The sequence below is a fragment of the Panicum hallii genome, chromosome 6, assembly GCF_002211085.1.
Source record: "Panicum hallii strain FIL2 chromosome 6, PHallii_v3.1, whole genome shotgun sequence".
NCBI classification, from domain to species: Eukaryota; Viridiplantae; Streptophyta; class Magnoliopsida; order Poales; family Poaceae; genus Panicum; species Panicum hallii.
Window position 1 is genome coordinate 36,164,400 of NC_038047.1, and position 18,325 is coordinate 36,182,724.

Genomic DNA, 18,325 nt, shown 5'->3' on the forward strand with positions numbered 1-18,325 from the left:
ATACATTATTCGGTTTGTGCGAGCGACGCGTGGCTGCTCCTCGATCCACAGCCGCTGCGCGCGCACGACCCGGGCCCTGCCGGGTAACTAATTAACTGACGACAGGCCGGGGTTAAACCTAACTGCATGTCCCCGTCATTAGGGGAAAAGAAGCCATAGGTTATTGGCGGCACGTACGGCGCGGCATGGCATGTGGTCGCTGGGGTTGACGACGAGAGGGGAGATTGCCCCGGCGCTGGCCGAATCTTGTGCCCGCATGCGCTAGCTAGCTGCTGCTGTGTCGTCGCCCAATGATTCCCGGCCCGGCTCTCAAGCCTAATCACGGATTTTATGGCGAGTTTCATATCATTAATTACCATAACACATCAGCATTTTTGATAATATGGCACTGATTTAATGAGGGAAGAGAAGGAACCAGTTTCATCCCCACGACACTCTGCTAACTCGTTTTTAAGACGTTGGAAATGGCGTGAAACGACCACTGTGACCGCCGTTGTTTCATGGGGAATCCTGTGCCATACTAGATCAACTAGCATTTAATAACACTGATTAGCTTTGGAAACAGTGAAATGAAACTCTCCATTAAGGTACAATGTTTCATTCACCCCCCAAACTGACGTGGTATTTTTGGAAAGAGAGATATGAAAACCCCCAGCCTAAGCTGCTGCTGCTGCTACTACTGTAGGCGAAGCTAAATCGTTCATGCAGGGATCATATCGCTGCAAGAACAAAACAGAAACAAAAAAGAATTGGAGCTGGTTTATTGGACAGTACTTGGATGAACGTGAGCGACACATGCACACGTAAGACGACATGCACGCAGGTTTAAGGCCGGCCTGGTAATGGCACCGACCAAACCCACGGGGCAATAACATGTATAATAATGTGTGCTAATACGCAAGGACTGATTGCTCGATCTATCCTATGTTTAGATGATATGTAGGAGTATGCTGCATAGATAGTATATCTTGTCAGTGTGCAGACCTAGTTTAGCTTTGATTTTGGTCACGGCCGGGAAGAGACGACACACAGGCACCGCCCGACTGCATGCTGCTCGTAAAAACACAGGCGGAGCAAAGGTTTCCAAGGAGCTGTCACTCTGTCAGATACGATGGACGGGAGACCACTGGAAAGATGAAACAACAGCAGGCGCACATGAATTGTCAGTTGCAGACATACAACTATACAAGGCAAGCAAGTCCCGCAATCATCGGGGACTAGTGATCGACCGACCGACGCGCCTACATACGTTAGGGCTGACGACCTGCGTAAACAAAAACAATGAGCAAAATAAAAGAGGTTGATGTAAGATAGTAGGATGCACCAAGTAAGAAAGTAACAAAAAAGATACTTTTATCGGAGACGCGGAATTAATACGTGTCTATAATTTATTATTAGAGACGCGTGTCTACTACACGCGTCTCTGATGTGATGGTCTCCCATGGCTGCACATGTGACACGTCTCTGAAAAATAGAGACGCGTGTAAAGAAAATACGTCTGTTACGACTTTGAAAGTTATTAGAGACGCGTCTTGAATAAATGCATATATGATGGTGACCTATATCAGAGACACGATTTATTTACGGCGTCTCTAACTATGCTCCACGGACCCAGAATTTTAGTTCAGTCTAGTTTTTAGCTCTAGCATCCACGTCCCCTCCCTCTATCTCTCTCTCTCGCATCCTCACCTCTCCCTTCTCTCTCTCTTGCATGTCACCCTCTCTGCGCCACTGCCGCCTCCCTCCCTCTCGCCCAGATCCCGTCCCCTCTGCGCCGTCGGCCCCCTCTTTCTCGCCCAGATCCCACCCCCAATCCCACGCCGCCACTCCCTGCGCCGACCACCGCCGCCGTTGCTGCTCCCCTTTGCCACCGGCCCCTTAGCCCCCACCTCGCCTCCACCGCGGCCGGGGTCATGATCCGCGTCTTCTTCTCCTCGGCCACCGAGCATCTCCGCAATGGCGTCGTCCAGGCGCCGGAGGGGCGGGGGCCCTGAGTGGGCGGCAAACAACTGGGAGCGCCTCGTGTGGGCTGTGCTCAAGTGGCACCAGGACCACCTCCGCGCCGGCGGGGCAGCTGGGGGGCTGGGCTTGGCCGCCGCTGTGCCGGCCTCGCTCAGCTGGACCACCAACATCGAGCAAATTCTACATGCAGCCGATGATATCGAGGATGAGGATCCCAACATCGAGCGGATCCGTAAGCAAAGCCCCATCCCAACCCCCCATCTCCCTTAGTTCACCTAGTATAAAGTCATACAGCGCAAGCCCTCAACGCCGGCGGCGCGCGCTCATCCTTCCTCCTTCCGCCTGCCTTTTTTTGCCGTCATCTATTTCCATCCAGCACAGCCACGACGGGGCAGGAAGATGTTGGCTTGAGAGAAGTAAGGAGGAGGGAGCCAAGCGGAAGGTGCCACCGCCTCCGCCACTAGGTCTCGCTGCATCATCGGCATGGACTGCCGTAGGGGGATGCTGGACCCCTCAAGCGAACCAATCCGTGAATCCATGGTACGATTCCTCCCCTACTCAATTTTTGCAAACTCTGTCCATGCGAGAAGGTTGAGCAGGTATAAGTTCATGGATTGATAAAAGAATAGCACGTCACTGAAATTGTTTGTAGATTGGTAGAATAATAGATGTTACTGAAACTAGTATTCATGGATTGACAAAATCTTTGAGGTCTGAACCTTCGATAGAAGCTAGTAGGTTATTAATGGTCTTCAGAGAAACTAGTGTAAGGTTATCTGACTGCTAATTGCTGAACTGAATTAGAGTTATTTTCATGAATTGATTCTATCTCATTGGTTGTGGCTTGCAGAAAGATACGATACAGTGGAACCTTGAGCCAAGGAGCTTGAGAAGCTGCACCTAAACAAATGAAGGTTAGTTTTCTTGCAGAAACAATGGCTTCACCTTTTTCATGCATTCTCATATGGCAGCAGTCAATACCAAATACCTAGTTGGATGTACACTATTTACTTGAGGAACGGGCCATATACGATTTTTCATGTTAGCATGTTAGTTTTCACTCTATCCACCTTTTCTTTCACTTTCTGAAGAGTGTTGTTAACTCAAGTTCCATGTGCCTTCTTTGACATCTATAAGAAGAATTTTGTTTCCACATCTTGTGATGGCTTATTTTATCTATTCACATTGGACAATAATCAAATTCTCTTTTACTAGGCTGTGAACCATATGTAGTTTCTATTTGGACTTATTGATAGAATCAAACGTGTGATGATTTATCATTTAGGCCATAAGAACTGTAAATGAGTGCTGCACTTAAGTTGAGCCATTCGACATATGCAATGATGATTTAATTGCCATCAATTTAAGTGTCCTTTGCTACTCAGATTAGCAGGAGTGTTGATTTGTGAATTTACAGGCATAGTTTTAGGGAATCCACTGATTTAGCTAATGCATTTTTATATTGCATCCTGACAAGCTAATGCATTTTCATATTGCATTCTCTAGTTATATTCTTTCCTTTTGGATTCTTCACAAATCAGGATCAGTTTGGAACTTACATGGGAGATGCTGAATATCACTCTATCTTAGATTATGGTCAACCAACTACTCAGCTAGAAATACTGTACCATTTTCAATGTGTTATTAGGAGTTTTAATGCATATAAGTATGTGTATGATGCAATTTGGAGGCTTTGGAAACATGCTGAACTTGGTTGTCTAATTTGTTTTTATTGTGGACGGCCTGATGACAATGATGATATTGTAGCTGGAGCTGGCAAAGATGGATGCTAATGAAGTAACTTGGTGAGTGGTTGTAAATAAGACTGCAGATTTGATAATTGTGGTGACTTTAGAGATAGCAGTTGATATGTATAACCTTAAAAGATTGAGTATGTGTATCTGCAATGTATATATGGATAAAACCTATGTATTTGTGACGTATAAGATCTATTTCATGTCCTGTTTTTCTTTTGCTTTTCTTAATTTATCACCACAAACGCATTTCAACTAGCCGCGTCTCTAATGTGATCATTAGATGCTTTTTAACTAGCTACGTCTCATCAGAGATGCGTTTTAAGCAGCCGCGTCTCTGATGTGGACATATCGCAGATGCTGTTTCCGATGTGCTATTATCGTAAATACAATACAAGTGACACGTTTTTCCACGTAATAATAACCGTCTAGTCGCGTCAGTATTACGCATTTCTGGCATAGTGATGAAAAAAATCTAGCGGTACATGTCGATCGCCGACAAAGCGCGCACATTGGGCAGCCGAACCGTGTGCCTCGACTGCACGCCTGTCACTACTCGATCGATCTGTCGCATGTACAGACTATCCCCCCCTTGTTGGGTACGTGTGGACACGTGCCGTCCCTCACGAACGAGCGCGCGTCGCCCCGTCGACAACCCATGTCGTCCGTGCGGCGCGGCGACACATACGCCTCCGCGTCCCGTCCGGCCGGCGGCCGGGGACGACGTGCGCTGTACGCCGGACGACGCCCGGCCGGTGCATCGACACGACACGGCCAACTAGCCAACATACTAGCAGCTAGCACAAGGCAGCTGCAGCAGCAGAGCGGTCTCGTCGGCCGACCAGCCGTGTCGCCAGTCGCCACCCGCGCGCGGTCGGGGGGCCGGCCCCGATACCGACACATGCATCCTTTGACGCCCGGTGCGTGGCGCCCGGCACAGGATCCCGGTCGCTGTTGCAGGTGTCGCGAACAGGCATGCCGCATGCATCCGTCCGCCGCTAGGCTATACTACTAGCTAGGACCTAGGGGTATATACTATTGCCACCCTAGTACGTGTACGTGGAGGCAGTTCGCCGCCAGTCGCTCGCCGCCGTGCGCTGCATGGGCGTTCCGGCCGTGAGCCCGTGACGGGGGAGGCGCCGTGCGTGCATGCACCAACCCACCCCCCAGGGGGCCATGCCCATGCGTGACGCCGCGCGCGCGCGGCCGGTCTCTGCAGCTAGCAGAGATCCGCATGCGGCGCGGGCACGCGAGACCGGACAAGGGTGGTGGCGTTCAGGGACGCGCGCGTCAGCGGAAGCGAGCGGGGCCACGGGGGGCGTCGTCTGCCGCGTGCCCGCGCGCCCCACGTCCGCGCGCGCGATCGAGCCCGCCCACAGGGGTGCCGCCACGCGGGAGCGCCCGCGCGGGGTGTCACGAGGGGGCGGGGGCTGCTGCCTCCTCCGCCCGCGCACACGCGTCGTCCAAGCGCGCGCGCCGTGCCGCCCGCCGGCTCGTCCCCTCCCGTCCCGGTTCGCCGTACCCCGGCTGCGCGGGGGCGCCCATGGGTTTGGGTTTCTGCTTCTCCCTCCCGTGGCCGCGCGCGCTGTCGTTGCCTTCACTCGCGGCGTCGCAGCGGGCTAGCTCCGACGCGTAGAGCGTAGACGTGCCAAGTAGCTAGCGCGACCGATTCAGAGCTCGCTCAGCGTGGCTCCTGCGTGCGCGCGCGTCGTGAAAACCGAAAACCAGGCTCCCAGCAGGCACGTCGTCCTTGTATATTCATTCACCGGCGGGATGTTTGCTTGCATCGGCGCACGTGCCGGCACGGCACGGCCGCACGGGGGGCACCTGCCCCGCCCTGGCCCCGCTCCCTGACCTGGAGCCGGACGCGGGCGCGGCCGGAGCCAATGCCAAAACGAGCTGTGGTCGTCGCTGCTGTGTGCAGTACAGTACGGCGGAGCTAGCGATCCCGGCCGGGACCTCTCGGCGACCCAGAGGCCGGGGATGTCCTCACGTCCGGGCCCGGCCGGCTCTCCGGCCCCGCCGCCCGGTGCCGTGGCGTGGCGGGGCCCGCGGACGCCCCCGGGTCCGGACACCACCGTCGCGGGACCCGCGGCCACGGATTCGCGCGTCGCGCTCTGGGCTTCCGCCCGCGCGCCACCGCCCCCCAACTATAAATACCCGCCTCCCTCCTCGCGTCCTCTACACACACCCTCTTCCCCCTCGCCCTCCTCCTACCTCTGCTCTCCCAGTCCCAGGCGTTCCAATACCAGCGCAGCCGCTAGCTAACTGTTGCTCGGCTACTCCGACACCAAGGCTTCCCTTCGATCGACCAGCGGCTAGCCCGATGACGAAGCAGGGCGTGGTGGTGCCGGTGCCGGCAGAGGCGGCCGTCGCGATGCCGCCCAACTCGGCGCCGCTCTTCCCGTACCCGCCGCCGCGGGCCGCCGCGCCGGGCGCCGCTGTGCGCAAGAAGTACCTGCAGATGGGAGCGGCCAACGGCGCCGGCGCTCGCCCCGGCGGCTGGGTCGAGTCCATGCGCGCCTCCTCGCCCACGCACGCCAGGGCCGCCGCCGCGCTCGCCGCGGGCGTCGACGAGGACCTGCGCGCCGCCTGGATGGTGCGTGCTCCCTCCGTGCATTCGATTGATTCCCTCCGATCTAATCCAATGCCTAGCCGGCGCCCAGACATGAGCTGCCCTGGTGGCTGCTCTCTGTTCATTACTGTCTGTGCTGAACCGCGCTCCTCTGTTTCGTTTCGATCGGCAGGTGGAGCACCCGTCGGCGCTGAGCAAGTTCGACCAGGTGGTGGCGGCGTCCAAGGGCAAGCAGATCGTCGTCTTCCTCGACTACGACGGAACGCTCTCCCCCATCGTCGACGACCCCGACGCCGCCTACATGTCGGACACGGTACCTATGCCTGCTTCCCCTCCTCCACTCGTCGCGCTTCATCACCTGCCTCTGACTGATCACCTCTTCTCCCTGTGCCCAGATGCGGCGGGCGGTGCGGAGCGTCGCCAAGCACTTCCCGACGGCGATCGTCAGCGGCCGGTGCCGCGACAAGGTACGACCATCAGCCAATCGCCCAATGTCACCGATCGATCGATCGATCACGGATCGAGCGCGCATGCCAATCGCATCTCCTCCACACTGAATGAAATGAACTCAACCCTGCTGCCTGCTGCTGGCCTTACAGGTGTTCGAGTTCGTGAAGCTGGCGGAGCTCTACTACGCCGGCAGCCACGGCATGGACATCAAGGGCCCCGCGAAAGGTTCCCGGCACACCAGGGCCGCCAAGGTACCCATCAGCCCCCCTCTGTTCTTGCCACTTCCGCGCTCGCCGGCCACCACCCGAAAGGGGGAAGATACTTATCCTACTCTGCCTTCCCCTTTGTGTGGCTCGCAGGCCAAGGGCGTCCTCTTTCAGCCGGCCAGCCAGTTCCTGCCCATGATAGAGCAGGTACCATCAACACTCACGTGGCCGCCTTCTTCCTTTCCCGATCGTCCTCCGCAATGCTCTCAACAATTCCATCTCATCGTCAGGTGCACGAATCTCTGGTGGAGAAGACCAAGAGCATCCCTGGAGCCAAGGTGGAGAACAACAAGTTCTGCGTCTCTGTCCACTTCAGATGCGTCGATGAGAAGGTAGCACTCCAGCAATCATGATTGGCCAATGCAACAACGTTCCTTCAATTTCAATTCCTCTCTCTTCATCTTGTTTCTAAAGTTTCTGATATTTTACCGTGCGGCAGAGCTGGAGCGCGTTGGCGGACATGGTGAAGTCGGTGCTCAAGGACTACCCGAAGCTGAAGCTGACGCAGGGGCGGATGGTGTTCGAGGTCCGGCCCACCATCAAGTGGGACAAGGGCAAGGCCCTCGAGTTCCTGCTCGAGTCGCTGGGCTTCGCCGACTGCGCCGACGTGCTCCCCGTGTACATCGGCGACGACCGCACCGACGAGGACGCCTTCAAGGTGCTCCGCAGGCGCGGCCAGGGCGTGGGCATCCTCGTCTCCAAGCACCCCAAGGAGACCTCCGCATCCTACTCGCTGCAGGAGCCCGCCGAGGCAAGTGCTACCTCTCTCTCTCTCTCTCTCTCTCTCTCTCGAGTCCTCCTCCCGCTCATTGCCGGGGGGCCGCGCCGTCGGTGTCGCCGGGTTACCTCCGCCGCCGTCCGCTTCCGCCCCGCCACTTGCCCGCCCCGGCCCCGCGACGCTGACACATATTCCTCTGTCGCTGTGACGTGCAGGTGATGGAGTTCCTGCTGCGGCTCGTCGAGTGGGAGCGCCTCTCCAAGGCCCGCCCCAAGTGGTGACCGGCCGGCCGGACGACGCCGACCGCCGCCGCCGGTCGCGAGGAGATCGATTACCAGACGGATTAGCAGTATATATCATATATATTATATACACATCTTCGATAATCACGGGTGATTAAAACTAGAAGAAGGGAGCGTATCCTGGCGTGGCGCCGCGCCGCTCAGCTCCCGCGTGTGGTGTCGTACGTTAATTAACCCTACCGAGCTCACTGCGCCCTGCGCAGCCATGTGCGTCCGCGACGGGGGCCCTCCGCCTTCTTTTTACGGGTGGGGGGCGCGCCCTGTGGTTGCCGGGGGTAGAGGAAGGGCCTCAGAAGCTTGAGCAGCTTTCCGGACCCCTGGCTTGCTAGAGACGATGCGATCTGGCTGCTGCGCAGCGAGGCCAAAAAGGGAAAAAAAACAAGAGGAAGAACGTGCTGCGGCTTCAGTTTGTGTAATTAGTGTTATTATTATTACTGTGGCCGCCTGAATTCTGATTCGTGTAAAAGATGTATGAAATGGAGATCCAGCTACGGGAATATTCCACTCTGCTCAAATCTCAAGTCTTGTTCACTGAATTCTACTCTGTTGATTGCTGCATATCCCGGCTTGTTCTCAATATACACGGTTAGTCAGTTACACGCACAGCTTCCCACAGGGATCACACGATCCAAGTGGACTTTGAGTGGTCTAGAAGGGCCGTTGGAGCCCTGAAAAGGGCCACGGAAACCGCCTACACCGATCCAAGTGGAGGCGCTGGCCGGGACCTTGTACTGCTTTTTGGCTGGAGCCGGACATCCATGCCATTCCCATCCAGGATGTGTGTGATCTATGTCCCTGCTGGACCACCACCCATACATGCATGCTACCAGCATGCAGCTAGTAGTGTGCAGTGTATGTTATCTGCTCGAAAGTAAGGCTCTCCTGAAAGTCGCCTGCTTTCTTGTCAGCATTTGTTTTTCGTTTCCTGGAGCCCCTTGAGAGAGAGCACGATCGATCTGTCCGTTTGGCTAGCTAGGATATGATTCCTAAAAGGGGTATTCTAGAAACTAGGTCAAGGTAGGGCGTTAGCTAGCCGGAGGAGAAGTCGACAGGGGATGCGCAAGTACGAGTGGACCTCCACCTTTGCCAACTGCTCTTACTCGCCGCTGTTAATTACGGCGGCATTCTAATGAACACCCCAATGTCATGGTTTTCTAAAAAAAATGAGATGCTTCATCTATCAGCATTTCAGGACAGAGTTGCATGATGCCTTAGGTTGAAGCAGAGCGGTGCTCTTTTCTTTTCTGAAGTACGAGGGGCGGGTCTTCTTCTTCTCAACTGCATGCTGGTCTCACGTATCAGACTAGCTACTTTTTTTTTCTCTATAGCGTGTGACGAACAGACGAAGGCACGTAGCTAGTTAAGTGGGTAGCTGTCGGTACCATATACTTCCTCCGTAGGTCGTTTTGATAAATCTAAATATATAGCTTTTACTGTATAGCTAGATAAATATTATATCCAGATATATAGCAAGATTTGTCTATAATTTGGAACGGAGGGAGCAGAGAGAGTAGCAAGCACGGGTTATCTCGAGTCACGGCGTAATAAGGCCGTGCAGGACTTCGCTTCAGTCGCTGCTGTCATTCTCTGCAGGTCTACTCGTCCCGGTCGACACACCAAAGCTTCTCTGTTATGATTGAAACGGACGCATAACAAGGCGAAAAGAAAAAAAAAACATGACAATTGTCACTGTCCGAGAGAAGGTCAATTTCGCCTTTTGTAATTCGACACAAGCCAAAATATGCACGTATAGCCAACACTGTACTGGTGTGAAAAGACAAAGAAGTCGGCTTCAACTGTTTTTACGCTTCACCATGCCATCGCATCTTTAATGAACTTTTGCTTATGTATATACGCTCGGTTGGATTGTTTTGTTCCCAGCCAACCCTTCAATTTTCTAGCCCTCGGACGATCTGCATCGCGATTGGTGCACGTGTTGGGGTCGAAAACATTCAGATTGTTTACGAGACTCCATCGATTTTGTTTCCATTCGTATTTGTTCTAGGGTCTCAGTCATAATCAGTTGGTAGTATTTTTAAAAGGCATTATTTATTTTATTTGATGTAACTTTCACGCTCTCTCCCTTTTAAAATCAACAGTGATCTGAACACCCCTATTGTCTGTTGATTCCACAAATCAGCAGGTATGTACCATAATCACATTGATACATCATGTTTTAGTGAAGAATAGCTGCAGAAAAGACGTCATTTTAGTCCATAAATACTCTTCTTTATACGGTTTCGACCTTTTCGAACAGTATTTATTACTAGTTTTCAAGACGGAAAGAAACCCTCTTAACCAGTCATCATCAGTCCTTTTCAATTGGGAGGAACATCCGTCGAATTCGACATCAGATTAACTGCTATGACAGGAAAAGAAAAGGATCCAAAGCCACCATCTCGCTTCAAACAAAAACTGAAGCCACAAGTACAACTTTCCGAGCGCTTTCAAACAAGTCTCTCCCTTTCGTTCGGCTCAACATCCGGATGAATGCGTGTGATTATCAGCTGATCCCCTGCTTCCTGTCCATAGATTTTTCTTTCCTCACTCTGAAGTCTGAATATATAACTGAACATCCATCCTCATTCAGTTCCGCCGAGGTACCACATCATTGGCCGGCGAGCACCTGGGGACTAACCGGTCGCCAAATCACCCCTCCTCCACCGTCACCTACTCACCTCTGCATCGTCACCGGCTGGACCCCGGCCGTGGTTTCTTTCCATACCGTCTCCCTTTCCATGTACTTCGACAGCGACGCGCCTGATTTCTTCGCGCCATCAAGCGCCGGTACACGGATTGACCGGTATAGCTAGGTGTAGCAGGATAAGAGTAGGATAAGTCCCGGTGGCCGTCGTCGCCGTCGTTGTACGACCATCCATGGATTGATCTGTCGCGAAAGACTAGTTGTACAAGCCAGCTCTTTTCGGCATCGATTCTGACGAAACGTTTCGGCTCTTGATGGCGCGGCTTGTTCCTGTCGCCGTGTCATCTCGAGAGGGGGGGGGGGGGGGGCGCTCTGTCAGAAGCTTCAAACAGTCACTTCCCTGCCCACTTGCAAAGTGCTCTCGCCCATTATCTCGCTGTGCGTGTGGACCGAACCTCCGAAGCTTTGATCAGCAGCTGAAGCTGCAAATTACTGAAGAATTGTTACTGTCTGTTGCCCGTCAGTTACAGAAACAGCTCAGGCGTGCTTGCATCCTATAGCGTCTCGAAGAGGTGCCACCACCCACCCAGCCACCCACAGATGAAGCAATCATTACCAGCAGCCCAATGCAAGGGCTTTCTTCTGCTCCACCTTTTCTCATGATCCAAGACATTACATATACTAGCTAGTGATCGCATTCAGGAAATGCACACGTGTAAATTCAGAGATATATCTCCTACTCGATTCACATCTGAAAGGAAATAAAGCTTGCAATCGACGGCGAAGCGATCCGATCCGGGATCACCATTGGCCACCCTGGATCACAGTCAGCCCCACATCGAAAGGCGCCAAGTGGAATCTGGGATAATGCCAATTATTTTACACCCCCCCCCCCCCTAGCTCGGAGGACATCCTTTTCGGAGCCAATTAGCTAGCAGCGAGAGGGACGGCGAGGTGCCTCCACTAGGCAGCCAAGCCGCTGCATGCAATGGGAGGAGTTGGATTCCACTTGGGTTGTTGTTGGGTTGGTGCTTTCGCAAAAGCACACACTCGAAGATGCACCCGGTGCCGAGGGTCGAGACGAAGGAGGAGGAGGAGAAGAAGAAGAAGAAGAAGCAAGCTTCCAGTCACTTCTCCTTCACTAGTGTGTGGGGACAGATGGAGAGAGGGAGTGGGAGATGGGGTACTGATGATTGGTGGCCAAGCTAGGAGGAGGAGGCATGCACACTTGATGTGCACATAACTGGCTGGTGTGTGTGTTCGTGTGTAGATCTTTCTCCACCATTAGCTAGCCTAAATCTAGGGCATCTCTGTGCGTAGTTTAAGGATTGTTGGTTAGGAAGAACATTCCCATTGAGGTCGGGCAATCATTGTGAGCCTCCTCATGCGCGAATATTAGGCTGGGATGAAAAGGACGCGCGCTTTAAATTCGGTGACACTTTTGTTCCATCCAATGTTGGTGCAGCGAGTGAGGCGCCTCACGGAAATGTCTGTCCATTGGGATTCAAGTGGCCGGATATATATTGCAGCGTGTAGTTAGGTTCCTCTATTTAATTTCATGTATGTACTCCCTCCACCCCTAAATATAAGGACTTCTGAGTTTGTCTCAAGTCAAAGTATCCTAAGTTTAATTTGATCAAATTTGTAGGTAAGGCTATTAATTAACATCAAAATAAACTATGAAAAGAAACATGTTCATAATGGATCTAATGATGCTTACTTTTATTGTAATACTTTCTTGTACATAACTTGACCAAACTAGCATGATTTGACTTAAGCCAAATTGAGGAGTCTTTATATTTAGGGGTAGACGAAGTATAAATGTGATTGTTGTACAGGAAATGGAATGGATACAGCATTCATCAGAAAATAGGTTCAATCCTAAAGAAGGTTCCTCACCCCAAAAAAAAAAACTGAAGAAGGTACGAGTCGAATCCCGGGTTGGCTAGCCCGTCCCTTTCGTTTTCGTTTTCAGTAACAATGAGAAGAATTTTGACAGCGCAAGAAGTAGATACGAATACGGACTAAAACACAAACCGCACGGACAAAAACGCTACTACAACACAAAGCTCGGTAACAACCTGCCACCCGAAACATGGAACACAAAGTTGGACGAATGCTTTCTGAAAACTGGAACTAGTTCAACATAGCCTAGAGTATCCGGCTTATTTTTTTGTTTGTACTAGACTTTTTATATATTTCGTCAGGTCTCTGGGGAGCCTCTGTTTGGTATTCTTGGGATTTTTTTTATATTATATATTTTTGATGGAATCTGTCAGGTCTCTGCTGCCTCCTCTCTGGGGATGGGCCTGGACGGGTGGTTCGGCCCAGCTACGGCAGTAGATCTAGATCATGGTAGGCTGGCAGCCCATTTTTGTGCGGTGGTGGCCTAGCGAGATTGTCGGGCCGGCCGTGCGTCTGTCCCTTTCACGGCAGTCCGCAGTCCCTAGCCGGAAATCCTATACGTCTTCCCCTAGATTTTTAAGCTACGTACCTTCCACTATTTGAGACTCGCGCAACCTGGATCGCTCCGAGTAACCCACGACAGCAGCAAGCTAGGAGCGCGGGCGGGAAGCCATCCAGTAGGATGGACACGTGTCGCGACTAGATTGGAGGTGGAGGATGGGAAGCTAAATCAATTTCAAACTTCAATTGATCTTTTCTCTTAAACCGCTCATCTAAATTAAAATCCGCTTGAACCATAATATTCGTTGGAATTGATGCCACGAAATGAGATCCAATATGGTGCTTTAAACTTTTTATTTTAACATTTCAACATTTCAAGATACTTGTTCAACATTTTCAATATGTCATTTAAACATTTTTAATATACTATTTCAACATTTTTTAAGAAATATTGAATTAGTTTTTCTAAAGTGTTGAATTAGTCTTTTAAAATAGTTAAATTAGCTTGTCCAAAATGTTGAATGTACTATTACAAAGATTATAGTAGAAAAAACATAATGAAGTATGAACAACAAAAAAAATACCACGCAGGGCTACGGATGAACCTCCCTCCACTGACGGCAGCAACACGTACCAGCACCAGCAGCCTGTTTCTTTCCTGCTACCTCGAGTCTTGCCTCTTGCACGTGTGCTGCTGTTTGGGGCGTAAGCTACTGTCTGCTGCCTGATGGGCTTTAATGGGCTGCAAGATCACTGGACTTTCTACCTTCTGGAAGCTAGGAGCCCCCGTTCGTAGGGCCTAGCGAAATTGTTCTTTTTACCTCCCTTTAGGATGAATCCATGTTTCTAGATAATGAAACCGTCCGCGGGACTCGCGATATCCGACATATAATCTCCCTGCCTGGTTTCATTAAATGGTTTACTTCTTTTTCTTTTATATTTATTTTGATTGAATCTTTAAAAAATTATAGTAAATAAAAAAATTATAAATTAAAAAAAATCCAATTTTGTGGACTCCACAAGTGAACATATGATATGTATAATTTAGTAAAAAGATTTATTGTACTTTTACATATGTGCTTTTCTATAATTAATTTATAGATACAGTTTTCGTGGTCCAATTATGGTGAGCATACATGATCCAATGAGTATGAATTTTTTACTACAGCTTAAGAATATAATTATTAGCCCACTATAACTTTTTTACCATTATTGGCCCATTTTCTATCGGATTCGAATTCGAACACGGATAGACTCGGGTACAAATACGAATATGGATTGCTTCGATTATGACTACGAATAGATTTGTATCGAATATAGAGCGAACCGGATGCAGAAAATGTCAAACATAGATATTTCTTCGAATATCGGGTAAAGACAACATTTATTCATATCACACGTGTTGTAATATTTGAACACCCTAAGAGTCCAAGTTTTAACTGAAATTATGCTTAATGAAGCAAATTAACAAATAATTGCATGATATTTCTAACTTATGACATAGATGAGAGAGATTCGATTACATGACATTCTAACTTTAACTTGCTACATAGCTTACACTGGAGACACTCAATTAATGACATTATAACTTATTATATTGATAATATTTGACAAGCACTCAAATTCATTCATCTGTTCTAGTAGGTTAGATTCATGCTTATTAACCAAATTAAATATAGATAACATACTATTTTGGACACTTAGTTACACAATATTGATATTCTAAATTATTAAATGCATAAATATGTAGAAGCGATCAAATTATTCTAGAGTTTGAATTATTATACGATATTAAGTTTATTAAAATGGAATAAGTCTAACTATTGCTAGAGTTTGAGTTTAGTTCTCAAACATAGACTAAGAATAAATAACATTCAATTCCAATAGAATACCATTAGATAGATTATATTTTTAGAAAAATTTTGGTGCTAATTTTATATTTTCTAATCTAAAATAAATTAGTTATAATTTTTTAAAGATTAAAATACATTTTTATTAATGTATATATTGGTATAATGCAACTATCCGAATCTATTATCCGATTTGGGATATTACCCTTCTCATATCCGAATCCGATATCCGAATGAAGTATCCGACTTCATATCCGATATCAAAAAAATATTCAGATATCCGAATCACTATCCGACCTCTCTCGATCGATCGGTCTGAAAATATCCATATCATTTACATTCCTAATCTATCCCCTCTGCCTCCGTCAAGCAACAGCAGCAGCACATCACCTGGCACGTTGGTCTGTTCCTGCCTCCGATCGTCCGATCCGCCACAAGCTGTTCCAACTCGATCGACGACCGTACCTCTCCGGAAGCGCGCGCGGTCATCGGCATGGTGAAGAAACAGTTTTTTATTTTATTTTAAAGAGTTTGCTCGTATGGGTGCGATTGTGCACCGTTTAGTAGCGTGTATTAGGATTTTTTTTTTCTTGGTAAGTGGTCTTTAAAGAACGCGAAGGTTGTCCACGCCTGTAGAATGGGCTGCACCGGAGAAGGGCTACGCAGCTAATGGGCCGGAAACGCTAGGATAGTGGATCTGCTGGGCTAGATTCAACATTGGATTTTTCTAAGATAATGGGGGTACATTTTTTTTAGAGGTGGCCTTTACAAAATGCAAAGGAAGATATATAATTAAAAACCAGCTTAAGGAAGATAAAGAGTCATTGCATAGTCTGGCGACACACAAGGGTAAGGCACAGTCATATATCAGAAGATTAAGAACTAAATTACAGCTAAGCACCAGTGGACAAGGTCGGCCACGTCAGCACAGCCTGATGCTGCGCACCAGTGCGCCCACCGGCGTGGCAGCCCTGTCCCGCTGCATGCAGGCGCCATAGGGGACCAAATGGGCTACGAGGTGAAAATAAAATGATAACCGGGTTAAATTTAAAATATTCTTTAAAATGGGCTAGGAGGGCTATGAGTTTGTAATATTTTGCACGTGCTGCCTCTTTTGGCTGGAGCTCCGACGAGCCCTCTATATGATCTGTTGCTCCTATTCATTGTGGGTAGTAAAGATCGTGCAACATTCTAGTTACGATCGTTTTAATGCCAGGTTTTCATTGCCATCAACTATGCAGTCACCCCACCATTGTTGTGAAGTGGACAGGCGTGATCACTGCCCTATCCTCGTGCTTCTGGAAGGATCGACGACCAACCAATTAAACCGTAATGATGCATGCATGATCTTTTTTTGTTGCATGCGGTGTGTGCGTTCTCCACGGAGGTTCATTGCAGTTGATGAAGGGATTCTAGGTGTAGTTAAACCGTAATGAGGGAAACAATGAATAATTTGCAAAAGTTAGTCATGGGAACAAAGGAGTAAATTTGCAAAAGATGCCCGGAGTAATTATTCGTACAAAAAAGTAGTTAGACGTAGAGTAATTAATCTGACTCAATTTATTTTTTGAAGTGAATGGACTATATAGCCAAATTGATTGCCCATGCCCATTAGGAGTCGATGCAACCGAAACATCCAGAACATATAATCGGTTGTAATTAGTAAATTGGTGTTATCAGGACCTAAAAAAAATGATGAATGCTCTGGCACGATAGTAAATGGATGTAGTGGTTGCGGTAATTTTTAACTGTAGCATGAGTAAATGAAATCTTCACAGCAGGTGTTACCTAGAAAAGGCTAGCAATTCCTTGAGAAATCACGGGAAGCATTGCCTAAAAATATCCATGAACAGCAAGGATGCCTGGGGCAGCCAATTCTAGTGCGCGTGAGGACTTCAGGGGGGGTGGGGAGGGGGGCGCGGATTGCTGCGCAGGCATCAGGCCGGTGAATCAGGAACCGTGGCCTGTGTCTCCATCGAATGTAGCATTGGGTTGCGGGGGGCAGAGGAAGAGGGCGGTGGCGCCTGAACTCACCTGGGTTACTGCCGTTTGAATCACCGTCGCCGATTGGATCCCCTGCACGCCGCTGGAAGCCGCGTGTGGACGGGCGCCGCGGGAACCGATTGGATCCCATGCGCGCCGCTGGAAGCCACTGCAACCGGATGCACGGGCGCCACGGGAGCCGCGACAGTGGAGTACAGGGCGCCACGGGAGCTGCGACGGGGGAGTACAGGGAGCCAGCGGATGTAGGGGCCGTTTGGAGACACGCCTAAGGCGCCAGCGCCTAAACTTAGGCGCGCCACACAGTATTAGGCAGGCGTTTGGAGGCAAGCTAACGTTAGCGCGCCACACTTTTGTTTGGCACGCCACAACGGTTCGCCACGGCAAAACACGCCACCGGGTGCGGCGCTCGATTTGGCCGCCGCACCCAACACGCCACACCCTCGCGAGCTCGTCCTCCCGTCCGCGCCGGCGCAGGTACCGCCGCCCCCTCCTCCCCGGCCCGCCGCCGGGCCACCGCCCGCCGCGCCCCCCTCCCCACTGGCCCGCCGAGCCTCGCGCTCCCCCCACCCCCGCGGGATCCACCGCCGGGGCAGATCCCGCCGCGCCCCGCTCCGTCCGCGGCCGCCTACGCCCGCGCCCCCCTCCGCCGGCGGCACCCTCCGCCCGCGGCTCCCCGGCGGCCACCCTCTGCCCGCGCACCGCTCCGCCTCGCGCTCCCCCCCCCCACCCCCGCGGGATCCACCGCCGGGGCAGATCCGCCGCGCCCCCCTCCGCGCACGGCCGCCTACGCCCGCGCCCCCCTCCGCCGGCGGCCCCCTCCGCCCGCGCCCGCGCCCCCCTCCGCCGGCGGCCCCCTCCGCCCGCGGCCTCCTCCGCCCGCGGCCCCTCCGCCGGCGGCCCCCTCCGCCCGCGGCCCCCTCCGCCCGCGCCCTCCTCCGCCCGCGCCCGCGGCCTCCTCCGCCCGCGGCCCCCTCCGCCCGCGCCCGCGGCCTCCTCCGCCCGCGGCCCCCTCCGCCCGCGCCCGCGGCCTCCTCCGCCCGCGCCCTCCGCCCGCGGCCGCGGCCTCCTCCGCTCCGCCCACCTCCTCTGCTTCTGCGGCGTCTACCCCCCCCCCCCACCTCCTCTGAGTTCAGAGCCAATTATCATTTGTTTCCCTACACATGTCTAACCCCCCCCCTCCCAATTGAAAATTTCATACAATTTTCTTACCCCCCAATTGATAATTTCGTGTACACAAGTAACATTTTTAATCCTTTTCTGCAGGTGTTTTTTCAGCGAGAACAGTCATCTTCTCCTTTAATTTAAGGTATAACTGTTCTCTAGATTTTGATTTTTCTTATGTCGTATGCGTTGTAATTCTAAAATAGTTCTTAAATCTTTATAGATGGGTGCAA

At 51.2% G+C, this 18,325-nt stretch overlaps 1 protein-coding gene across 1 annotated transcript; it reads left to right on the top strand.

Moving 5' to 3' along the window:
• Nucleotides 1-5,898: 5,898 nt before the first annotated feature.
• On the top strand, nucleotides 5,899-8,548 carry LOC112897826 (probable trehalose-phosphate phosphatase 6). The gene is made up of 8 exons (XM_025966215.1): nucleotides 5,899-6,315; nucleotides 6,464-6,604; nucleotides 6,687-6,758; nucleotides 6,891-6,992; nucleotides 7,101-7,154; nucleotides 7,238-7,339; nucleotides 7,447-7,758; nucleotides 7,941-8,548. The coding sequence occupies exons 1-8, from the start codon at nucleotides 6,043-6,045 to the stop codon at nucleotides 8,004-8,006; spliced, it is 1,122 nt and encodes a 373-aa protein (XP_025822000.1). The 5' UTR covers nucleotides 5,899-6,042; the 3' UTR covers nucleotides 8,007-8,548.
• The last annotated feature ends 9,777 nt before the right edge of the window (nucleotides 8,549-18,325 follow it).

What these genes read in the sequence shown, in the direction of transcription:
- LOC112897826 (XM_025966215.1), top strand. Translation starts at nt 6,043, where the DNA reads ATGACGAAGCAGGGCGTGGTGGTGCCGGTGCCGGCAGAGGCGGCCGTC. An exon ending in ACCTGCGCGCCGCCTGGATG is followed by an intron (nt 6,316 to 6,463) that starts GTGCGTGCTCCC and finishes TTCGATCGGCAG; the next exon opens with GTGGAGCACCCGTCGGCGCT. An exon ending in TCAGATGCGTCGATGAGAAG is followed by an intron (nt 7,340 to 7,446) that starts GTAGCACTCCAG and finishes ACCGTGCGGCAG; the next exon opens with AGCTGGAGCGCGTTGGCGGA.